The 20,748-nt window shown below is 32.1% G+C and overlaps 1 protein-coding gene and 1 pseudogene across 1 annotated transcript; both read right to left on the bottom strand.

The window, feature by feature from the left end:
* Positions 1-3,304: 3,304 nt before the first annotated feature.
* On the bottom strand, positions 3,305-3,926 carry LOC107991865 (uncharacterized). Its single transcript, XM_017047263.2, has one exon. The coding sequence runs from the start codon at positions 3,753-3,755 to the stop codon at positions 3,555-3,557; it is 201 nt and encodes a 66-aa protein (XP_016902752.1). The 5' UTR covers positions 3,756-3,926; the 3' UTR covers positions 3,305-3,554.
* Positions 3,927-15,904: 11,978 nt separating this feature from the next.
* Positions 15,905-19,925, bottom strand: LOC103500384 (uncharacterized; annotated as a pseudogene).
* Positions 19,926-20,748: the final 823 nt, after the last annotated feature.

The following is a 20,748-nucleotide window of genomic DNA, read 5'->3' as shown; positions in this document are numbered from 1 at the left end:
TATAATATTAAGAAATAAATATTTTAATTTATTTAAAAGGTATAGAATATTTATGGAAAGAAGGAATCCAATTAAGCATATATTCAATTGAATCATTAAATCAAACAAGTGAGAAATGAATTTAAACCATCACAAATATGACTACTCATCCACGAATTTAGCATAGGTTAGGACTCCAATCAAATTTTTATGTTTTTCATGCATGCATGTGTGGATGGATAATTATATATACGTATGTATATCAATATTAGATGTTAACCTAATGTTAGTCTAATTGTTAAACTGTCTCTCTAGATCTAGGTTTAAAGTTTTAGGTTCAAGGTTTTAAACCCGTAAATCTCGTTACTTTATCCAAATCAGAAAATCCACATTTGTAATTTAGCTTAATTTATAATACATCACCTCAAAATTCTATCTCGAAATATCCCTTGAATTTTTAAGATTCCATATTAATTCTAAATGCTTTCATATTTCTTTAATATAAATTCCAGATTTTAAATTTTAAATTTTAAAATTCAAATTTTTAACAAATAATTAATTTTAATGTTGTTTTTAAAGAGTTGCCTTGTTTGGATCAAATCGTCGTAAACATAATTGCAGAAATATTTTTGTTACGAATTTTTTAAAAAAATTATATAATTCAAATTATCAACCAAATAGTTCTTAATATCTTATTAGCCTTTGTGGCAATAGAAAATGTAGTAGATTCTTTAAATGGTCAGGAACAAAAAAGGTAGGATCAACCATACACCAAAATTTTGTTCCAAAGATGAAATCCACCTCGAAAATCATTCAGTATCTTTCTTTTGAATGTGTGAATTTGGAGAGGCAAAGCTCTTGAGACCATGATTCCATACTTATGAACTTAAAGATTAGTGCAGAGTCGATAGGTCTTACCAATTATTATTAAACTAAATTTATCTTCACAAGTTATTAAATCTTAATTGAGCAATGGTGAACATATATATATGATATAGCTATATAGCTGCAGCAATTATGTTCTAAAATGATTAAACATGCTGTTGTTATTTAATAAAGCAAATCTTTTGTTTACATTTCATTTCATTAAGTGTAAAACTATTGTTTATTCTATGAACACAACTCAATTATATATAAATAGTCAGATTAAGATTTCAAAACTCTTTTTATATCTGTTGAACCCAAAGAAAAGAGAAGGAAGTACACATTGCTTCTTCCATAACTTTCTTTTTGCACTTTAATTTGGTTAAATAAATTACAAATCTTGCATCAATGATTCAAGTAGAGAATCAATTTAGTTCATGTAGTTTAAATTTGAACTTCACAAATTCTCATTTTCAGAATCAGAACCTTAAAAGCAAAAACGTTTCTTGAAACTGCTTCTGCTTAAGACAATTTGTGGGATTTTCATCTAATCATAATGACTAAATAAAAGTTGAACTCAAAACATGCATAACTTAACCAAATTGAAATTTTCTTGATAATGTATAGATCCACAGAAATATGATCCGAATCCTCGGACACCCACTAAGATAAAACAAAATTGAGATCAAACAATAAAATTCAGGAAACAGAAACTGGCACCGGATGACAACTTTGAAAGCTTTGAATCATTGTGACCAAATTTGTAATGAGATTGTAACCTTTTTCAGGATAACAACATATTTCTTTGGCTGTATTCTTGCAGGACTTTAATCAGCTTAATACATTGGAAGTTAAACAAAGAGCCAAAAATTCCCCACTGAATCATAAGAAGAATTGCTATACCACCTCGTTTTCTAGTGTAATAGATTCTGGGGAACCACCCAATGTTTGCTAGCAAACAATAACTCATCTCAATGTTGAGCATATCCAATAGACCAATACTTTAAAAACATACATTTGCTTTGAACCATTTAATAACAATTTTGTTTTCAATTTTCTGTTTTTAAAATGGATGCTTGTTTACTTCTGATTTCATCTATATTCTTAAAAAGATAATAATAAGTTTTTCGTTTCTTTCAAAACACAATTAGTTTAAAAATTTGAGTAGAAAGTGGATATCAAGATATAGAAAAAAGGGTGGGAACAGTCCTCGTAAACTTAATTTTCAAAAACTAAAACAAAATTGGGACAATCATGGTGGCAGTATTTGTTTTGCATCAGATAAAAGATATTCAAACATCTTACACAACCATGCTATCAAAAATTATTCTCCCCATCTTTTATATCCCCATCCTTTCTCAGATTCCCATTTTCATTTCCATACACACAATACTTGCACTGTACCATTCTAAAGCAATCCCTCAACAGACGAAAACAGGCAATTTTATCTATACATGAATTCATATGAGATAATTAGCATGTAAATCGTAAATCGATCTATATATTGTAAAGGTCCATTGAACTTTAACTCGATGGATAAAACACCAATTACCATCTCAAAAGTTGATGATTTGATCCTCGTCCTACAATCGTTGAACTTAAACAGAAAAAGAAAAAGGAAACTTTGTGTTGTAAAGGGGCTAATGATGTATAAAGTTATTAAACAATAAATTAACAGAGTTAGTATAGGAAGGGAGCATGAATTTTGTTACATTTTGATTTCAGTGAACAAAGATCTTAGTAATAAAGGCTTGGGTTGTTCAAAAAATACCCTCTAAAGTTCTAGTTCAAGCTGGAAACTCAATAAGTTTCGAATTCTTGTTTGTCTTCCTCTTTCAGTACTAACCCTAACCTCAATGTAAAAAAAATAAAATAGAAAATCTATAACTATTTGATTTTTGAAAATCGTGTTGTTTTTACACCTGTAGTTCTTATCATTATTAAGTAATATTTGAATTCGCAGTCAAATTCGAAAAGCAAAAAATACACTTTTAAAATTTATTTTTGAGTTATCAAAATTTGGCATTTAGAAAACAACTCTAGAAAACAGACAAAAAATTAGAAAGGGAAGTATGAATTTAGGCCAACAATCTGATATTCCCACCCAATCAACTTCATAGGAATCAATCCTGCAGTTGCTGTGGAATAAACACCAAAATCTTACATTCACTAATGAAATCTTAGATGGAAGACATCACTCACACAATTAAATAATGAAAATGATGCTCTAATTCAACCCTATCAAACACAGTGAATTACATTTATCTAAATCTAGAGCTTCCATTTTCAGCCTTGCAATCAATTCATCAACTGTAAATGAATGAATACAAGTATATCACATCAAAATTACTAGCTAAGTCAGGACATGGAAGCAATTTCACTCCCAAGATTCAGCAAAACAAATTTAGAAAACATCAAATTAAAGGTAAAGAGAGAACCGGAACATCACAGCTAACCCATATTAACTTGTGAACATCATCTCTTCATTTTATTTTATTTTTCTAAAAGTTAACAAGAAACACATCCTCCTCTTACATTTTACGATAAGCAATTTACAACGGAATCCCGCAAGAACAGTATGAGCAGTCAGCACCACAAACCACACTCATTAAAATCTTATGAAACAAAGGAGAGAGAAAATAAAAGAATATATACAGAGAGACGAGAGTCCTGGGGTTGGAAATCTTGAAAAGAAAAAGAAGAAAAAAAATCTACCTGGTGCTGCAAAGAATACAATCCAAAACCCTCAACCAAACATGGCGAGCTCGGGGATAGACTCGATTGGTGTATGTTCTAGACTCGCGAAGTATCTCCTCCATGGTCTCGACGAAGAGATTGAAGCTACGGAGTGGAGGAACGTAGAGAGTCAAAGGAACCGCGGAGAAAGCGACGGTGAAGAAGAATTGGAGCATGGTTTAAGGGAGAAGGGAGGGTTTGAGGAACAAATTAGGGAGTTCTAGGGTTGAAGAGGGTAAAATTTTGGGGGTTTGGGATTGAATTTGGAGAGAGAGAAAGCGGTCTGAAAGTTTGGAGAACGGAGTTGATGGAAATGGAGATGGAAGAATGGGAGAGACCGCTCAGTTGGGCTCCACTCCGATATTTTTCCTTCAATTTACCACCGGCTCCAACTCCACCTCTTAATTCCATACCTTGACGTGTTCAATTTGAAAATAATAATAATAATTAGTTATCTTACAAAAACAAATTAGATTAGATGTTTCATAATCATTACAAATATATTTTACCCTAAATATTCTTTTCCAAACATACTCTGCCTACCTACATCTAATTATATATTTTTTCTTTAAATTTTAACATTTATATCTAAATTTTCAACGGTACAAGTTTAGTCTGGAATTTCCTCTTTACTTTCATAATCTTTTGTTTTTAATCTATAAATTTTGAATTTATTTTGATCATGTTTAAATGTTACAATTTTATCTTTTACATCTAATTTTATTTAACATTTCAAGTTTACGCTTTTAATTTTAAGGGTCTGTTTGGGGTTAGGGTTAACATTGTGGGCTTAGGTTAGTCCAACCCTAACTCTCGATTACGCCAAGATTTATGGAAACCCTAGTTTTAGGGTTTCTATAATCCCCGTTTTAACCCTTTTCTTCTTCCAAAATTAATCTGCCGAAACCCCCTTTAAACCGTGTTGCGCCTCCCTTCAACTCGTGTTTTTGCCTTCCTTCAACCTATGTTTTCGGCTCCCTTCAACCCATGTTTCCGCCTCCGTTCGATTATCTTCTTCTTTCAGTTCTACCTCCCTTCCATTATTCTCTCTATTATCTTCCATTTATGTTTCTACAGTCGATTCCCCATAATCTCCCTCCATTATTTTTTCCGAAATCTACTTCGAATCGGAAACCCCTTCAATCCGTGTTTCTTCTTTTCAACTTCTGATTTCTTTGCTTTATTCTTCTCCGTATTGACTTCGATGTTTGATTTTCGTCGATTCCTTGAAGGGGAGTTTGGTCGGTCCCATTATTATCAAAAAGGGGTTTCATACATGGATTCCACGCCGATCTTAATCTCTCTCATTTGTCTCTCTCACTCCTGAAAACGAAAGTTGGTTTGTTGAAGGCTGCCCTCCACCGGCGCTGCCTCCAAACCCCTTCCCATTTTCTGTTTTTTACGTGTTCTATGTGAACATGCATGTGCGTGTTACCCTTGAAGCAAGTCTTCCTTGCCGCTCGATGTTAAACTTGCCGTTTGAGCTTGTCGTTCACTGATGTAGAACAGATTCTCATTGGTCTTCGCTGGCAATGGGTCTAACCGAGCATGGTAGGAGGTATACTTATGTTTGATTACTATTTTTTTTCAAATATAGCCGATGATGAGTACCACCAAGCGCATACATCTGAATCCATGTTACATTTCATACCTTTTTTGGCTTATTTTGATTCACTGATTTGGTTTATATGAAATGCAATTCATGTTATATTTATGCATTTTTACATATATCAATTCACTACATTTCCATTCAGTGATTTGTTTGTGTCAAATGTATCCTTTTTTTTAATTGTATTCAATATGGCATTGTGATGACTAATTTTTTTTCAATCTCTATTTTACTCACTGATATGTTTGGGAAAACTACAATTTCTGGTGATTATTGTTTTGTCCCTTGAAGCAATTGTCTTATCTTCTATAGGTGTACTTTTCTTTTGTAGCTTCCAATATCTATTTTTTTACTATGATTAGACTTATCTTTTAAACTAATTTTGCAAGAGATTCCCTCTGCCTTTTCTTGGTGTGGTCATTTATGGGCATATTTACTCCTTATCTACTCCTTTATAAACCTCATCTCCTCTTATGATTTACTACTTCCACTTCTCATTGCTTGCCTTGTTCCTTTGTTTTTCAAATTTGTCTTTCGTAGGTAAATGCTTCTAACCTTTCCATACTTTTTTTCATGTATGTTTCTACCTTGTTTTCTCACCCACGTTTCTGCCTTTTTCTCACGTATGTTTCTGTTTCTGCCTTGTTTCTCGCGTATGTTTCTGTCTTTTTTCTCACGTATGTTTCTGCCTTTTTTCTAACGTATGTTTCTGCCTTTTTTCTAACGTATGTTTCTGCCTTGTTTTTCATCCCTCCTAATTGATGTTTCCACAACTATGAAATTAACTTATTGAACTGATTTCTAAACTTTGAGCCTGCTTAACATTTGTTTTCAAAAATGATTTTTACGTTTCAATGTTGTTGTTTTTAACGTACATCTTTCAATCTTAATTTTGGGTTATTGCTTGTACATACAAGGTATGCAGTCCTTCCTTTTCTCCTTTATTTTTCTTTAATTATGCTGCATTTAAAATACTTGTCATGTTTTCAACGTTTCTTATATCGTAACTTTTTTTTTTTCAGAACGTCTGCGATCATCTCACCCTTATAAGAGGTATTACGGATTAACCCATGTGTAGATTCAATTTTTATATTGTATTTGTTTTTTTCCATTAGAATACAAATTATGTACTTTAGGTATATAGACTACAAACTATTGGTTTTGTAATAAATTATTTTCATGAATATTGTATCTATTTAATATTTTTTTTGTTTGATTGTATGTTTAAAATTTGTGTTAATTTTTTACTTTGATGTGCAATACATTTTCTTTCCAAAATTACCATACCAATGTCTACATTTTCATTAGTATAAGTAACCAATTATTTCACAACTCTTTGTTACAAAAATAATAAAAAAAAAATTTTCAACTACCATATCATAACAAGCATAGGCTAAAACGTGAATTTCGATCATTCTAAGTAATACAAATGAGAACTTCACAATTTTTTTAAGTGATCAAAGTTATAAATTAATGTTTTTTAAATATATGCCCCTAAGTTTGGATAGTCATTAAATTAAATATATGTAAAAGGTGATTGACTACACATTTCATAACATTCTAAAATCTGTTTAACTAATTGAAATACCTTGTTCATTATGACACATACAATTATATGCCTTACTATTTTTAAAATACTATTTTGACGTGTTAGTACTTGTACCACATACTATTTTTAAAATACCTATGACTAATAGAATTGTAGTTACAATTTCATAAAATTTAACCGCAACACGTCTTTTAAAATAATGTTTGAAATATGTTATTTGTTTTATGTTACACTAAGTAAAAGGGAACAATTTTCATATCTTTCAACAATTTTGGTTTTCGATAAGCTTGCAATAAAATTTACAAATTGTTTAGATAACCTTTTAATCAAATTATGTTTATTATTTCAGACATGACATGTAATCCATGTAAGTAGGGATTTTTTAAAAATTACTAAGTGCATAATAAGCTTTCAATAAATTACTAAATGCATTAATTGAAAATTTGTGTTTATGTGCCATAGGGATTGAAATTTTCATTAGGGATGTTTTGACAATGTAAATCGATAGTGTACTAATAAACTTAGTAAATATTTTTTAAGAAACTTTACGTACTTTGAAATGGACCAACAAACCATTCTTGGAGTCCTAACTGTGTTCACACTGGCACAACATTAGATGCTCCTAACGTTGGAGCTACTAATGAACGACGATAAGCGTCTCCCACAGACACCGTACGATATACGTCATAGAATTAGGCAGCTTGCGTACTTTTGCATGATACACGAGTCAAATCTTGTGTGTCGCCAAAGCACACGCATGGACAGACGAATATTCACAATTCTATGCTATTTACTTAGGAATGTAGCTGGTCTTTCGTAACAGAGACTGTTGATGTTGAGGAAATGGTAGCAATGTTTTTGCACGTCCTTGCTTATGACGTGAAGAACCATGTAATTCAACGAGAATTTGTATGGTCCAATGAGACTGTATCTCGACATTTGAACCTCGTCTTGTTGGCTGTGTTACGACCATACGACGAGTTGATAAAGAAACCTGTTCCGATAACAAACAACTACAATGATCAACATTGAAACTGCTTTGAGGTGGGCATTGTACAAGTTGTCTGTATATGAAGTATCGTACGTAACACTAATGTAAGCGCGTTTCTTTAAACGTGCAGAATTGCCTTGACACGTTAGACTGAACGTACTAAAGGTCAACGTGGCTACAGCAGAGCGCCCTCAGTTCAAAACGCGTAAGGGGGAAATTGCGACAAACGTACTGGGTGTTTGCAACATGACATGAGATTTCGTATACATCCTCGCCGATTAGGAAGGATCCGCCGCAGACTTGCGGATTTTACGGGATGCCCTTACGCGATAAAACGGACTCCAAGTGCAAAATGGTGTTTTTTATTTTTCATCAAACAATGCCAGTTTCTACTTACATATTGAAAGCGCATAAAACATTGGTTTTCATAATAGGATATTATTAGTTGTGCGATGCGGGTTATCCAAACGCTGAGGGATTTCTCGCCCCTTACAAAGGCTAGCGGTACCACTTTCAAGAGTGGCATGGTTCTGGAAATGCCTCAACCAATGTAAAGAAGTACTTCAACATGAAGCACTCTTCAGCAAGGAACGTGATTGAGCGCGCCTTTGGTGTTCTTAAGGATCGTTGGGCAATACTTCGTGGGAAGTCCTACTATCCCCTACAAGTCCAGTGTCGCACCATCCTAGCATGTTACTTGCTCCATAATTTGATAAACAGAGAAATGAAAAATTGCGACGACATTGACGACGTGGACGAGGGAGACTCCGTGTACGTCAAGATCACCATTACAGAAGATATTCAGTACATTGAGACGACAAACGAGTGGTCTCAGTGGTGCGACGAATTAGCTGAAGTAATGTTCAAAGAATGGTAGTTCCGTAACGCTTAGCTAAATCGATTTTAAATTAGAAGTCATCGGTTGCGAATTTAAATGACCTCTACTACGTATTGTTTCATATCTAATGTATGCGTGCATGCGGTACATAACTTATATGTCATAGTATTTTTCGCAATCGTTTCTATCTTGTAAATGTGTAATTGTGAAATTACTAACTTATTCCATATATTTTTTGTCATTTTCTATTCTCAATATGTCAACCTTGTCGCGTGCTCTAAAGCATGTATGGACGAAGGACACTCTTGTAGAGTGTTTAGTGGAGTTGGTGTCCAGGAGGGATGAAAATCTGACAATTGTACGTTCCGACTAGGTTACCTGGCCCAACTAGTACGCATGATGGTCGAAAAATTTCCTGGACGCCAAATCCACATAACCACTATGATCGATTGCATAATAAATACACTTAAGCGAAAATTCCAGGCCAATTTTCAAATCAGTACTTTTAAGTGGACCTGTTTTTTATGTAGTCGCATCCTGCAGTGAAGGGGCTCCTTAACAAACTATTTTCCTATTACGACGAATTTGCATATGTGTTTGGTCGCGATAGGATGGTGGGTCGCTTCGTTAAGACATTTGTCGATGTGGGGTCTAACGAGCCTGTTGGGTATGAGGGATTTGACATGCCTGATGGGAACGAGGAGTTCCCATCAGTGTACAACCAGGGGATTGACATTTCCTAGGAGGATGTACGCGCATCACGACCTTCTCGAACATCATAGGGTAGGGCCGGATCGAGCGGATCTAAAAAGAAGAGGGGAAGCTAGCGAGAGGCAGAAATTGAAGTCATACATATGGCGCTCAAGTGTACGAACAACCAACTCAGGACGATTGTAGAGTGGCCTGCACGTGCCTTTGCCAATGACAACCATGTGCACTAGGAATTTTTCCGCATATTGCGTGAGATGCCAAAACTAACCAGTTTGGATAGGGCATTGTTGCAAAGGCACATGTTGTCTCATATGGACGACATGTGGGATTTCACACAGATGCTTAATGATGAGAGGGAGGGCTTTTTGTAGAGTCCTCCTATGAGACATCTCCAGATAATTTATGTCGTTACTTCGCTAGCTTGCTTATTTTTTCATACTTCGCTTGGACTATGTTATTGACTATTATTTGTTTTCCTATTGTAGAAAACTTTTTTTTCTTTTTTTCTCTTCTACATCCCTTCAATTTGATTGAAAATATTTCTTTAAAATTAAGACAAATAGTAACAATTTGAGCAATATGGCATTCAAATGCTACATAATAAGTAATTTGATGAATGATTATGAATATGGACCCATGCGCTAGACCACGTAATTATATATGTTAAAAACAAATGTAAGACGCTATCGATAATTATAAATAGGCAATAATTAATTTGTATTTCTAAAAATTAACTTGAAATAAAATTAGTACAATTTGTTAACAAATTATTTCGAAATTGGACAATTGTGTTCATTAATTTAGTAATATTAGACATAGAAAAAATAATTTGCAATAAAAGGGGTTCGACTCTTTTGTAAAAAGATATGCAATAATAATTTATTTCTTATATTTACAATGTCAATTAAAAAAAATTACTACATAAACAAAATTTATTCATAACTCAACCCACATAACCCTTTTACCAAACATATCTTATCATAAAATACCCATAATAAACCTATCATCCTAACTCTTCCCCCACAAGCATCTTATTCACAACACTATTATAACTCTTCTTACATAACCCTTCCCCCAAATATCTCTTATCATAAAACTATCTTTCTAAACTATTCTCTCAAACAAGGATTAGGATAACACTCAAACAAGAATTATGTTATCAGAATCCTTGTTTTATCATAACACTAACCTTTTCATAACTTAACCCTTCCTCCAAACGCATCCTAACTTTTCACTAGATCTCTCGTTTTATTTATAGTGTGAATATCTATTAGTTAATTATATTAATTTAAAACAACTATATGTAGTTAAATTTTACTCTTTTCTTAACAGCGGTGAAATTGGTTTTAAATTTTCACCTTAAAATTATTTTAAATCAACCAATATGCTTTAATACAAACAAATGAAAAGCGAGAATATTTTATTTTAAAAATAAGGAAGTTAAAAGTGTAAAATTGAAATAAAATTCGAATCACAAAATAAAATTGCAAATTTTTTAAATTGAGATATCTACCTAGACAAGAACTCAAAACTTAAAATTAAAAATTCGATATTTTAAAATCTGGAGGCAAATTTTATCCTAAGAAAAAAAATCTCTCTCTCTCTCTCTCTCTTCTTTCTTTTTCCTAGCTGGCCATCAAATTCAATTTAATTTTGTTTTGGATCAAGTTCATTTATTTGCGAACATTGCATTGTCCACGAGGGTTGTGCAACCTTTTCCAAGAGGGTTTGACCATAAATGATTGGTTAACACATAAATTTTTCTATTTACCTTAAAACACTAGCATTTAATCATGTGTTTAATAATTTCAGATCATTTGAGTGAAATTGTTTAATTTAATTGTTTGTTGATAGATGCACAGTAATCCTAATAAACTATTGTTTCCTTTGAAAAGAAAAAAAAAAATGAAAAAACCTTACCATTTTTCTGATAGATTCATTAAAAATTATTTCAATTTATCGATGTTTTCGATTTATTCTTAAAAAGAAGAGCAAAGGTATGACAACTGTTTATGTCTTTTTTTTTTTCTTTTCCTTTTTGCCTTTAATACTTAAAAATTATTCATGAAAAATGATTTTAAAATATTGTTTAGGCTTAAAATATACTAAAATCACATAAAAAACTATAAAACTTTGCGATATCCATAACGTAGTGTTACCACACATGGAATGCAATATTCTAAATCTAAGAACTTAGAAACTAATAGACAAGTAAAAATAAAATAAAGAGAAAGAACTAATTTGTTGTAAGAAAAAATATCGAATGATGAGTCTTTATATATTTTGTAGAAGCGATTCAAATAGGTTACGATAACTTTTAGGATTGAAACATTTCATATCATCCAACTTAAAATATATTTTTCTATATATATATATATATATATATATATATTTTACTTTGAGACTATTTAAATTGAAAAATGAGTATTATAGTCTAAAAATAATATTGTAGTCTAAAATTATTTTTGCAAAATCGTGAAATTATATATATATAGGATTTTATATTAATAAAAAAACCACTTAAATTAATCTTGTTTTATTTTAATTGAAAAATTATAAAAAATAGTAAAATTCAAAATATTCCTAAAGAATGTAATGAATTTTTGTCTAGTGATGTTGTAAATTGGTTTGTTTTCTTATTGTTTTATAGGACCCCTAGTTAATGTAACTTTTTTTATTCATTAATATTTTAGGGGTTTATATATAACAATTATTAAAGGAAATTATTGTAAATTAACGACAAAATGTTTTTTATGGGTATATTTAGAAAAGAGAAACGGAAATTAATTATTATTAATCATTGAGAATGTCAAATCTTTAAGTGGAAGATTTGTTGGTGTACTTTTTTAAAAGTTACGGAAAACGATTATTGTATTATTTTCCTTTTAAAGTCTTTTTTAAGATTATTAATACTACAAGAGACGGGGTACTTCTGATGCTCAAAAACGTCGACAAAAATAAAAAATACATCGAGAAAGGATATGTCGACGTACATCACGACGTTGGGAAGAATGTCGGAAGAACCGCGTCAACAAAGGCTTTCCCTGACGACATGTTGGTACGGCGTCGGAAAAGCCTCTCCCGACGCCTAAATAAACGTTGGCAAAGGTGGCATCGGGAATACCTCTTTCTCGACGAACCTAATGCCGACGCATCTCGCAGCGTCGGGAATGCCTCTTTTCCGACGTTTCATTGCGTCGGGAATTCCTTTTTATATATATTTTTAATATTTCATTTCTATTTTTTTCCTTAAAATATTTTGCTCAAACATTCACAACGATGTTCGAATTGCTCAAATATTTTTCCCGACGTTTTGAATTAAATTAAAAAAAATTGAATATAAATTAAAATAAATTAAGAAATTCGCGACGCAGAGCGGCCGACATCCCCAATCATTTAATCTTTAATATTTAAAAGGTTTGGAGTCGCCACCAATCATATTAAGATGTGATTGGTCACCAAAAAAACATTGGTCTACCTAAATTCAGATTTAAGTTCAAGAGTCAGTTGTGTGTAGGGAATGTATTAGCACCCTACAACACACATAAAAATGATTACTAAAATTTATCTTTTAAACTAAATTAACGAGGTTCACGAAACAAAGTTTTTTGTTTGATATTTTTTAAATGTCCCATGGATATCAATTCATAACTAAAAAACTAAGCATAAATAGAATTCAATTTTTATTTAAAAAGATGTTTTATTTTCTCAAGAATATTAAAATATCAAACTTTGATATTTTGATCTCCATCATAGGCCTTTAATGAAAAATTTCATGTATCTAGAGAATTAATGAATTCCAAAGAAAACACTACTCAGTCCCATTCTAAAATATAAGAAAAAATAATTTACTAATTTTTAAAAATTGAGAAATTTCATGTATTTATGGAATTTTAACCATAAAATTCATAAATGAACATTACTCTTTCCCATAAATAATACAGTATAAAATAGTTGGCAAATATGACAAATAATACAACCAACAATATATGTTGCCAAATAATAAAGTTGGGAGATAATATCCACATATTCAAAAATAAAATATTGGAAATAATATACTACATTAGAAATATATACAGTTTGAGAAATAATGTTTAGAAAGTAAATAATTTACAGCGGTGAAATAAGTATTCTGCCATTCAACCAATCTAATCAATCAATATCAAACATATTTAATAAACAGTAAAAACAACCAAATTAAACCCTAAATTTAACAAATTTTAATCAAATGACTTAATTTAAATCAAATTTAAAGCATAGGTAATTTGATGTAACAATTTTCAAATGACCTAAACCTAACAAAATTAAAGCACACAAACAGATTTGATGTGATAGTATTCCTAACAAAATTAAAGACAGTAGCAAATTTGATGCAACACTATTCTATTGGTAATCAATTGGTTTAACCTAACAAAATTAAAACACAAAGAGCCATAATTTAAAGAAAAATAGATTCGATTGGTCTAAACTTAACAAAATTAAAACACACTAAACTTAAAAAAAATTAAACACAATACAGAGCAAAATTTGATGCAACAATATCCAATTGGTTTAACCCAACAAAATTAGCAACAATATTCAATTGGTTTAACCCAACAAAATTAGAATAGCCAATGAAAAATAGATTCAATTGGTCTAAACCTAACAAAATTAAAACACCCTAACCCTAAAAAAATTAAACACAACCTAGGTAAAATTTGATGAAGGAATAAAATCAATTTAACGAATTAAAAACAAAACAAATTTGAAGAATGGAAGAACAATCTACATAAAGGGAAAAGATGAAAAAAAAACTTACCTTTTGGCAGAATAGTTTTTTTGCTTTTCACCCCTTAATTGATCTTTCTTTCTTCCAAAAATATCTTTTCTTTGTTTTTATAGGGCACTGAGATGATAGTTTTTTTTAAAGGTTGCAAGATCGTGAGGATCATGTTTCTAATAGTGGAAAAGTGGGAAGAATCGTGAAGAGGGAGGGAGAAAAATCGTGGGACTAGTGAGGAGGAAGTGGTTGAGAGAAAACAGTAGGAGGAGATATGAAATTTAATTATTTTTTTTTCTTTTTTTAAATAAATAAATTCAAATTCAAATCAACTTAATTTAATAAAATAAAGTAATTAAATAAAATAAATTAATATTAAAAATAAAAGCCCAAAATATGGTATCTACAACTTGCCCCCTTTGTCCATCCTGAAAATATTTAAAGGTGGACAAAGGAAATAGATAAAGTATTTGGGCAAAATTTTATTTTTTTAGAGAGAACTAAAAAAGATTATCAACCTTAGCTCCATGACTAGGTTTGATAAATAAAGGACATGATAGATAGGCTTCGGCCTCAGCTTCAAATCTGGGCTCGATTTAACCAAATTCAAAAAGACAGCAACCTTAGTTCGAAAACTAGGTTTGATAAAAAAAAAAAAAGACCTGATTGACAGGCTTCAGTCTCAGCTTCAGATCTGGACTGGATTTAACCAAATTCAAAAAGACATTAACCTTAACTCCAAGACTAGGTTTGAAAAAAAAAAGTACTTGATTGACAGGCTTCGACCTCAGCTTCAGATCTGGGCTCGATTTAACCAAATTTGAAAAGACATCAACCTTAGCTCCAGGACTAGGTTTGATAAATAAAGGACCTGATAGACAGGCTTTGGCCTCAACTTCATATCTGGGCTCGATTTAACCAAATTTGAAAAGACATCAACCTTAGCTCCAGGACTAGGTTTGATAAATAAAGGACCCGATAGATAGGCTTCGGTCTCAGCTTCAGATCTGGGCTCGATTTAACCAAATTTGAAAAGATATCAACCTTTGCTCCAGGACTAGGTTTGATAAGTAAAGGACTTGATAGACAGACTTTGGCCTCAGCTTTAGATTTGGACACAATTTAACCGAATTCGAAAAGTCATCAACCTTAGTTCCAGGACTAGGTTTGATAAAAATTGGACTCGTCCTACTTTGGACTAGGTAAAAATTTAATTTCAAAATAAAATATTGTGATTTTCAAATAAATAAATAACTCACTGCTCCATTCATCAATCCTCTTTAACAATTGATAAGTATGGCCACCGGATAGAATAAAATATATATATCATAAAAGCTTTTTAAGTTGCCGAATTCGCCACTCTTTGAATCAAAACTGCGAATGACTGCACTATGTTGTAAAGATCCAATATTGTTTAGTCCTTGGACATCACAAAACGTGAATCCCTTTAAGATGTAGATTTCCAATTACGTAACTCCCATCATAGCAAAATTTGTCTGGACTTGTAGACACCTATATTTCCTTAAATCTTATTAAAAGAAAATCATAGCTTTTACTTGGTTTTCAAATACAATAAGTTGTACTGGATCCTTGCTAATTAACAAAATATAGAATAATGGACTAATGAATCATGAATGTTTACTATCTTTTAGAAAGGATAAAAGAAAAGATTGGCAAATAAACATATGTTCAATAAATATAATAAGAAATGAAAAAAAAAATGTGACAACAATGCTTGGAATAAGAGTACAAAGAGAGGGGTGAGAGAAAGTTTACACATCTAGAAATAACATTCTAAGAACTAAATGTAAGTTTCCTAGAAATACTCCTGACTTTTTTCAACATTACGAAACCCTCTAAAAAGAGCCTCATGCATAATATCTTCGAACATAATCTGAATTCAGAGGATTTTTTAACTCAACGCCATCCATATTAGTCAAAAGTAGAGCTCCTCCTGAAAAAGCTTTTTTCACTACGAATGGACCTTCATAATTAGGAGTTCATTTTCCTCGATGATCCTTTTGAAACGAAAGTATTCTTTTTAATACCAAATCTCCCTCTCGAAAGCTTCGAGGATGCACTTTCTTATTGTATGCTCGCATTAATCTTCTTTGGTAAAGTTGCCCATGATTTAATGCTACCAAACGTTTTTCTTCAACGAAATTCAACTGCTCATAACGACCTCGTATCCATTCAGCTTCATCTAACTTAGCTTCCATGAGAACTCTCAATGAAGGTATCTCAACTTCTAAAGGTAAAACAGCTTTCATACCATAAACTAAAGAAAATGGTGTTACCCCTGTTGAAGTACAAACTGACGCGCAATATCCATGCAGCGCAAACGGTAGCATTTCATGCCAATCTTTGTATGTTATTGTCATTTTCTCAATGATTCTTTTAATATTTTTGTTAGCTGCCTCAACTGCCCCATTCATCTTTGGGCGATATGGAGTTGAATTTCGGTGATTGATCTTGAACTGCTCACAAAGTTCGTCCATCATTTTGTTATTAAGGTTATTGGCATTATCCGTAATAATACCCTATGGGAGACCATAACGACATATAAGCTCTTTCTTGATAAACTTGAGCACTACTCCCCTTGTAACATTGCAATAAGATGCAGCCTCTATCCATTTAATGAAGTAATCAATGGCCACAAGAATAAAACGATGGCCATTTGAGGCTTTAGGATCAATGGGTCCAATAACATCCATTCCCCATAAAGAAAATGGCCATGGTGTTGATAAGACATGCAATGGAGATGCTGCTACATGGATCTTATACATATAAATTTGACACTTTTTACATTCCCTTGCATATTTTATGCAGTCTGATTCCATCGTTGTCCAATAATAACCAGATCTAAGTATTTGTCTAGCCATCATATGTCCATTAGCATGTGTTCCACATATTCCTTCATGAATGTCTGTCATAATTTGTTTTGCTTCCTCCTCATCAACACACCGAAGGAGCACCATATCGTGGTTTCTTTTATAAAGAACTTCACCACTTAAGAAAAAGTTCATGGCCAACCTCCTTACTGTGCATTTGTCATTCTTTGAAGCTTCATATGGATATTCTTTACACTTTATGTATTGCTTAATGTCAAAATACCATGGCTTGTTATCATTTCCAACATTTATGCAATATGCTGGCACATCTCGCTTTGTAATTTGGATTGGATGAAGTTCAAGTTCAAGATTAAGATTAAGCATCACTGCCAGGGTGGCTAAGGCATCCGCCATTCGATTGTCTTCCCTAGGAACATGGTCAAATGAAATCTTCTCAAAATTTTGAGACAATTTTGTAACGTATTGGCTGTAAGGCATCAATTTAGCATCTCTTGTTTCTCATTCTTCCTTGACTTGATGTATCACTGACATCGAGTCACCCAAAACTTTCAACTTTTTAATACTCATATCGCAAGCTTCATATTCAACGATATTGTGAGTGCATTCAAAACATAACTTGGCCGTTAGGGGGAAAACCTTTCCTTCTGGAGAAATTAGCACAACTCCAATCCCATGTCCCAACTCATTTGAGGCACCATCGAAAAGCATAGTCCATGTCTCATGATCTCTAGCATTCTTTTCAACTAGAAATATGTTTTCATCAGAGAAATCAATCCTCATAGGTTCGTAATCTGCTACTGGTTGAGCAGCTAAATGATCAGCAACTGCGTTTCCCTTTATTGCTTTTTTAATGACATAAACAATATCGTACTCTGACAATAAAACTTGCCATTTTGCAATCCTTCCAGATAATAAGGGTTTCTCAAAAATGTATTTTATTGGATCCATTTTTGAAATAAGACATGTCGTGTGGTATAACATATATTGCCTCAAACGATGAGCGGTCCATACCAAAGCACAACAAGTTCGCTCTAACATTGAGTATCTAGACTCATAATCGGTAAAATTTTTGCTCAAATAATAAATGACATGCTCCTTCCTTGATAAATCATGTTGTCCTAGAACACCACCCATGGAACTTTCTAATACTGTTAAATACAAGATTAGCGGTTGCCTTGGAGCTGGAGGTATCAGTACCGGTGGACTCTGCAAATACTGCTTAATTTTATTGAAAGATTCTTCACAATCCTCATTCCATTTTTCCTGGGTTGTTTTTACGTAAGAGCTTGAAGATTGGTTCACATGTTGGTGTTAAATGTGAGATAAATCTGGATATGTAGTTCAATCTTTCTAGAAAACCTCGAATTTCTTTTCTGTTTTAGGGGATGACATTTCCATGATAGCCCTTACTTTATCTAGGTCTACTTTGATCTCTTCTTCACTAACGATGAATCCCAGTAGCTTTCCCGAGGTTGCCCTAAATGTACATTTGGATGGATTTAATTTCAATTGATACTTTCTCAACCGATGAAATAATTTTTGGAGTGTGGTTGTATGATCTTCATCTGCCTTGGATTTTGCGATCATATCATCAACATACACCTCTATTTCTTTATGCATCATATCATGAAAAAGTGTAACCATTGCTCGCTGATATGTTGCCCCAGCATTTTTCAAACCAAAAGGTATTACTTTGTAGCAGAATGTTCCCCAAAGGGTAATGAATGTCGTTTTTTCTCTCTTCAGCTATTTTGATCTGATTATATCTTGAAAAACCATCCATGAAGGAGAAAGTTAAGTATCCTGCAGTGTTATCCACCAACATGTCGATATGAGGAAAAGGGAAGTTATCTTTTGGACTGGCTCGATTTAAATCTTTATAATCCACACACATTCTCACCTTTCTGTCTTTTTTGGGCACTGGAACAATGTTTGCCACCCATTCAGGATATTTGGAGACTATGAGGAATTCTGCTTCAATTTGCTTATGTACTTCCTCCTTTATTTTAATCAGTACATCAGGTTTCATTTTATGTAGCTTTTGTCTCACTGGGTTGCATTTTGGTTTTAAAGGAACTCGGTGTACTACAATATCCACACTAATCCTAGCATATCCTGATAACTCCAAGCAAAAATATCTGAATACTCACGTAACAAATTGATCAGTTTTTTTGTGATTCACTGGTCAATGATGTGCCAATTTTTACCTCTTTTGACTCCTCTTGAGAACCCAAATTGATTGCTTCAACTAGTTCTTGGTGATGACCTAGAACCTCATCTTCTTCTTCTACCATTCTTAACAATTCTGAGGATATTCTCACATCATCTTCATCGCCACTTTCCTTGTCAGATTCGATAGTATTAAGGCATCAAGGATAGAACTGGAATTACTAACATCTTCATTCTTATGAATATTGTCTATGAAAGGGCTTAGACTTTTGTGTTTAATTTGCAAATGCAGGAAAGAAAGCAGAGAGAAGAAGAAATTAGAATGAATGAAATGAAAATGCAGAAATTTCATTAAATAACAAGAAAGCAGTACATTAATGTTGTAAAGCAAATAGATACTATGGCCTTGGATAGAGCCATTCGAAAAATAAAAATTTAAACAAATAAAAGCTTAATCATTACTCTTGAAAATCTCTTGAAAATGCAGGTAGATCTACAATATCCCAATTATTAAGCTCAAAATCAGGCAGACATGCATAAACTGTGTTGCCTTCAAATGATGCTTCTTGTGCCACTGCTGCAACCGATAAACTTTCCATCTTCGTTAACAAATCATCCTTCAAATCAGAGTTATATGATGAATAACTTATATTAGCACTCTTGAAAATATCATATAATTATGGTATTTTATACTTGGATCAAACTCCCTCATCTCCAGCTTTGCCAAACGCTTTTTCTTCTTTTCCTTCTGAAGCCTAATCTTGTCATATATGGATGGCTTATAGCCCAAACCAAACCTCCCATCATTGCTCAGTGTTTTTAGAAGTGTCTCTAAGTTTTGATTCAAATAATATCCTCCCCCTCCCATTATCCTAGTGGTCATAACTTCAACTTTAGAATTTAATTTTTATTTAAAAAGATGTTTTATTTTCTCAAGAATATTAAAATATCAAACTTTGATATTTTGATCTCCATCATAGGCCTTTAATGAAAAATTTCATGTATCTAGAGAATTAATGAATTCCAAAGAAAACACTACTCAGTCCCATTCTAAAATATAAGAAAAAATAATTTACTAATTTTTAAAAATTGAGAAATTTCATGTATTTATGGAATTTTAACCATAAAATTCATAAATGAACATTACTCTTTCCCATAAATAATACAGTATAAAATAGTTGACAAATATGACAAATAATATAATCAACAATATATGTTACCAAATAATACAAGTTGGAGATAATATCCACATATTCAAAAATAAAATATTGGAAATAATATACTACATTAGAAATATATACAGTTTGAGAAATAATGTTTCGAAAGTAAATAATATACCGCGGTCAAATAAGTATTCTGCCATTCAACCAATCTAATCAATCAATATCAAACATATTTAATAAACAGTAAAAACAACCAAATTAAACCCTAAATTTAACAAATTTTAATCAAATGACTTAATTTAAATCAAAGGTAATATGATGTAACAATTTTCAAATGACCTAAACCTAACAAAATTAAAGCACACAGGCAGATTTGATGTGATAGTATTCCTAACAAAATTAAAGACAGTAGCAAATTTGATGTAACACTATTCTATTGGTATTCAATTGGTTTAACCTAACAAAATTAAAACACAAAGATTCATAATTTAATGAAAAATAGATTCAATTAGTCTAAACTTAACAAAA

The sequence above is a fragment of the Cucumis melo genome, chromosome 4 (assembly GCF_025177605.1).
Source record: "Cucumis melo cultivar AY chromosome 4, USDA_Cmelo_AY_1.0, whole genome shotgun sequence".
Lineage (NCBI taxonomy): Eukaryota > Viridiplantae > Streptophyta > Magnoliopsida > Cucurbitales > Cucurbitaceae > Cucumis > Cucumis melo.
Note: the sequence above shows the minus strand (reverse complement) of the source record. Positions and strands in the feature narration are given on the sequence as shown.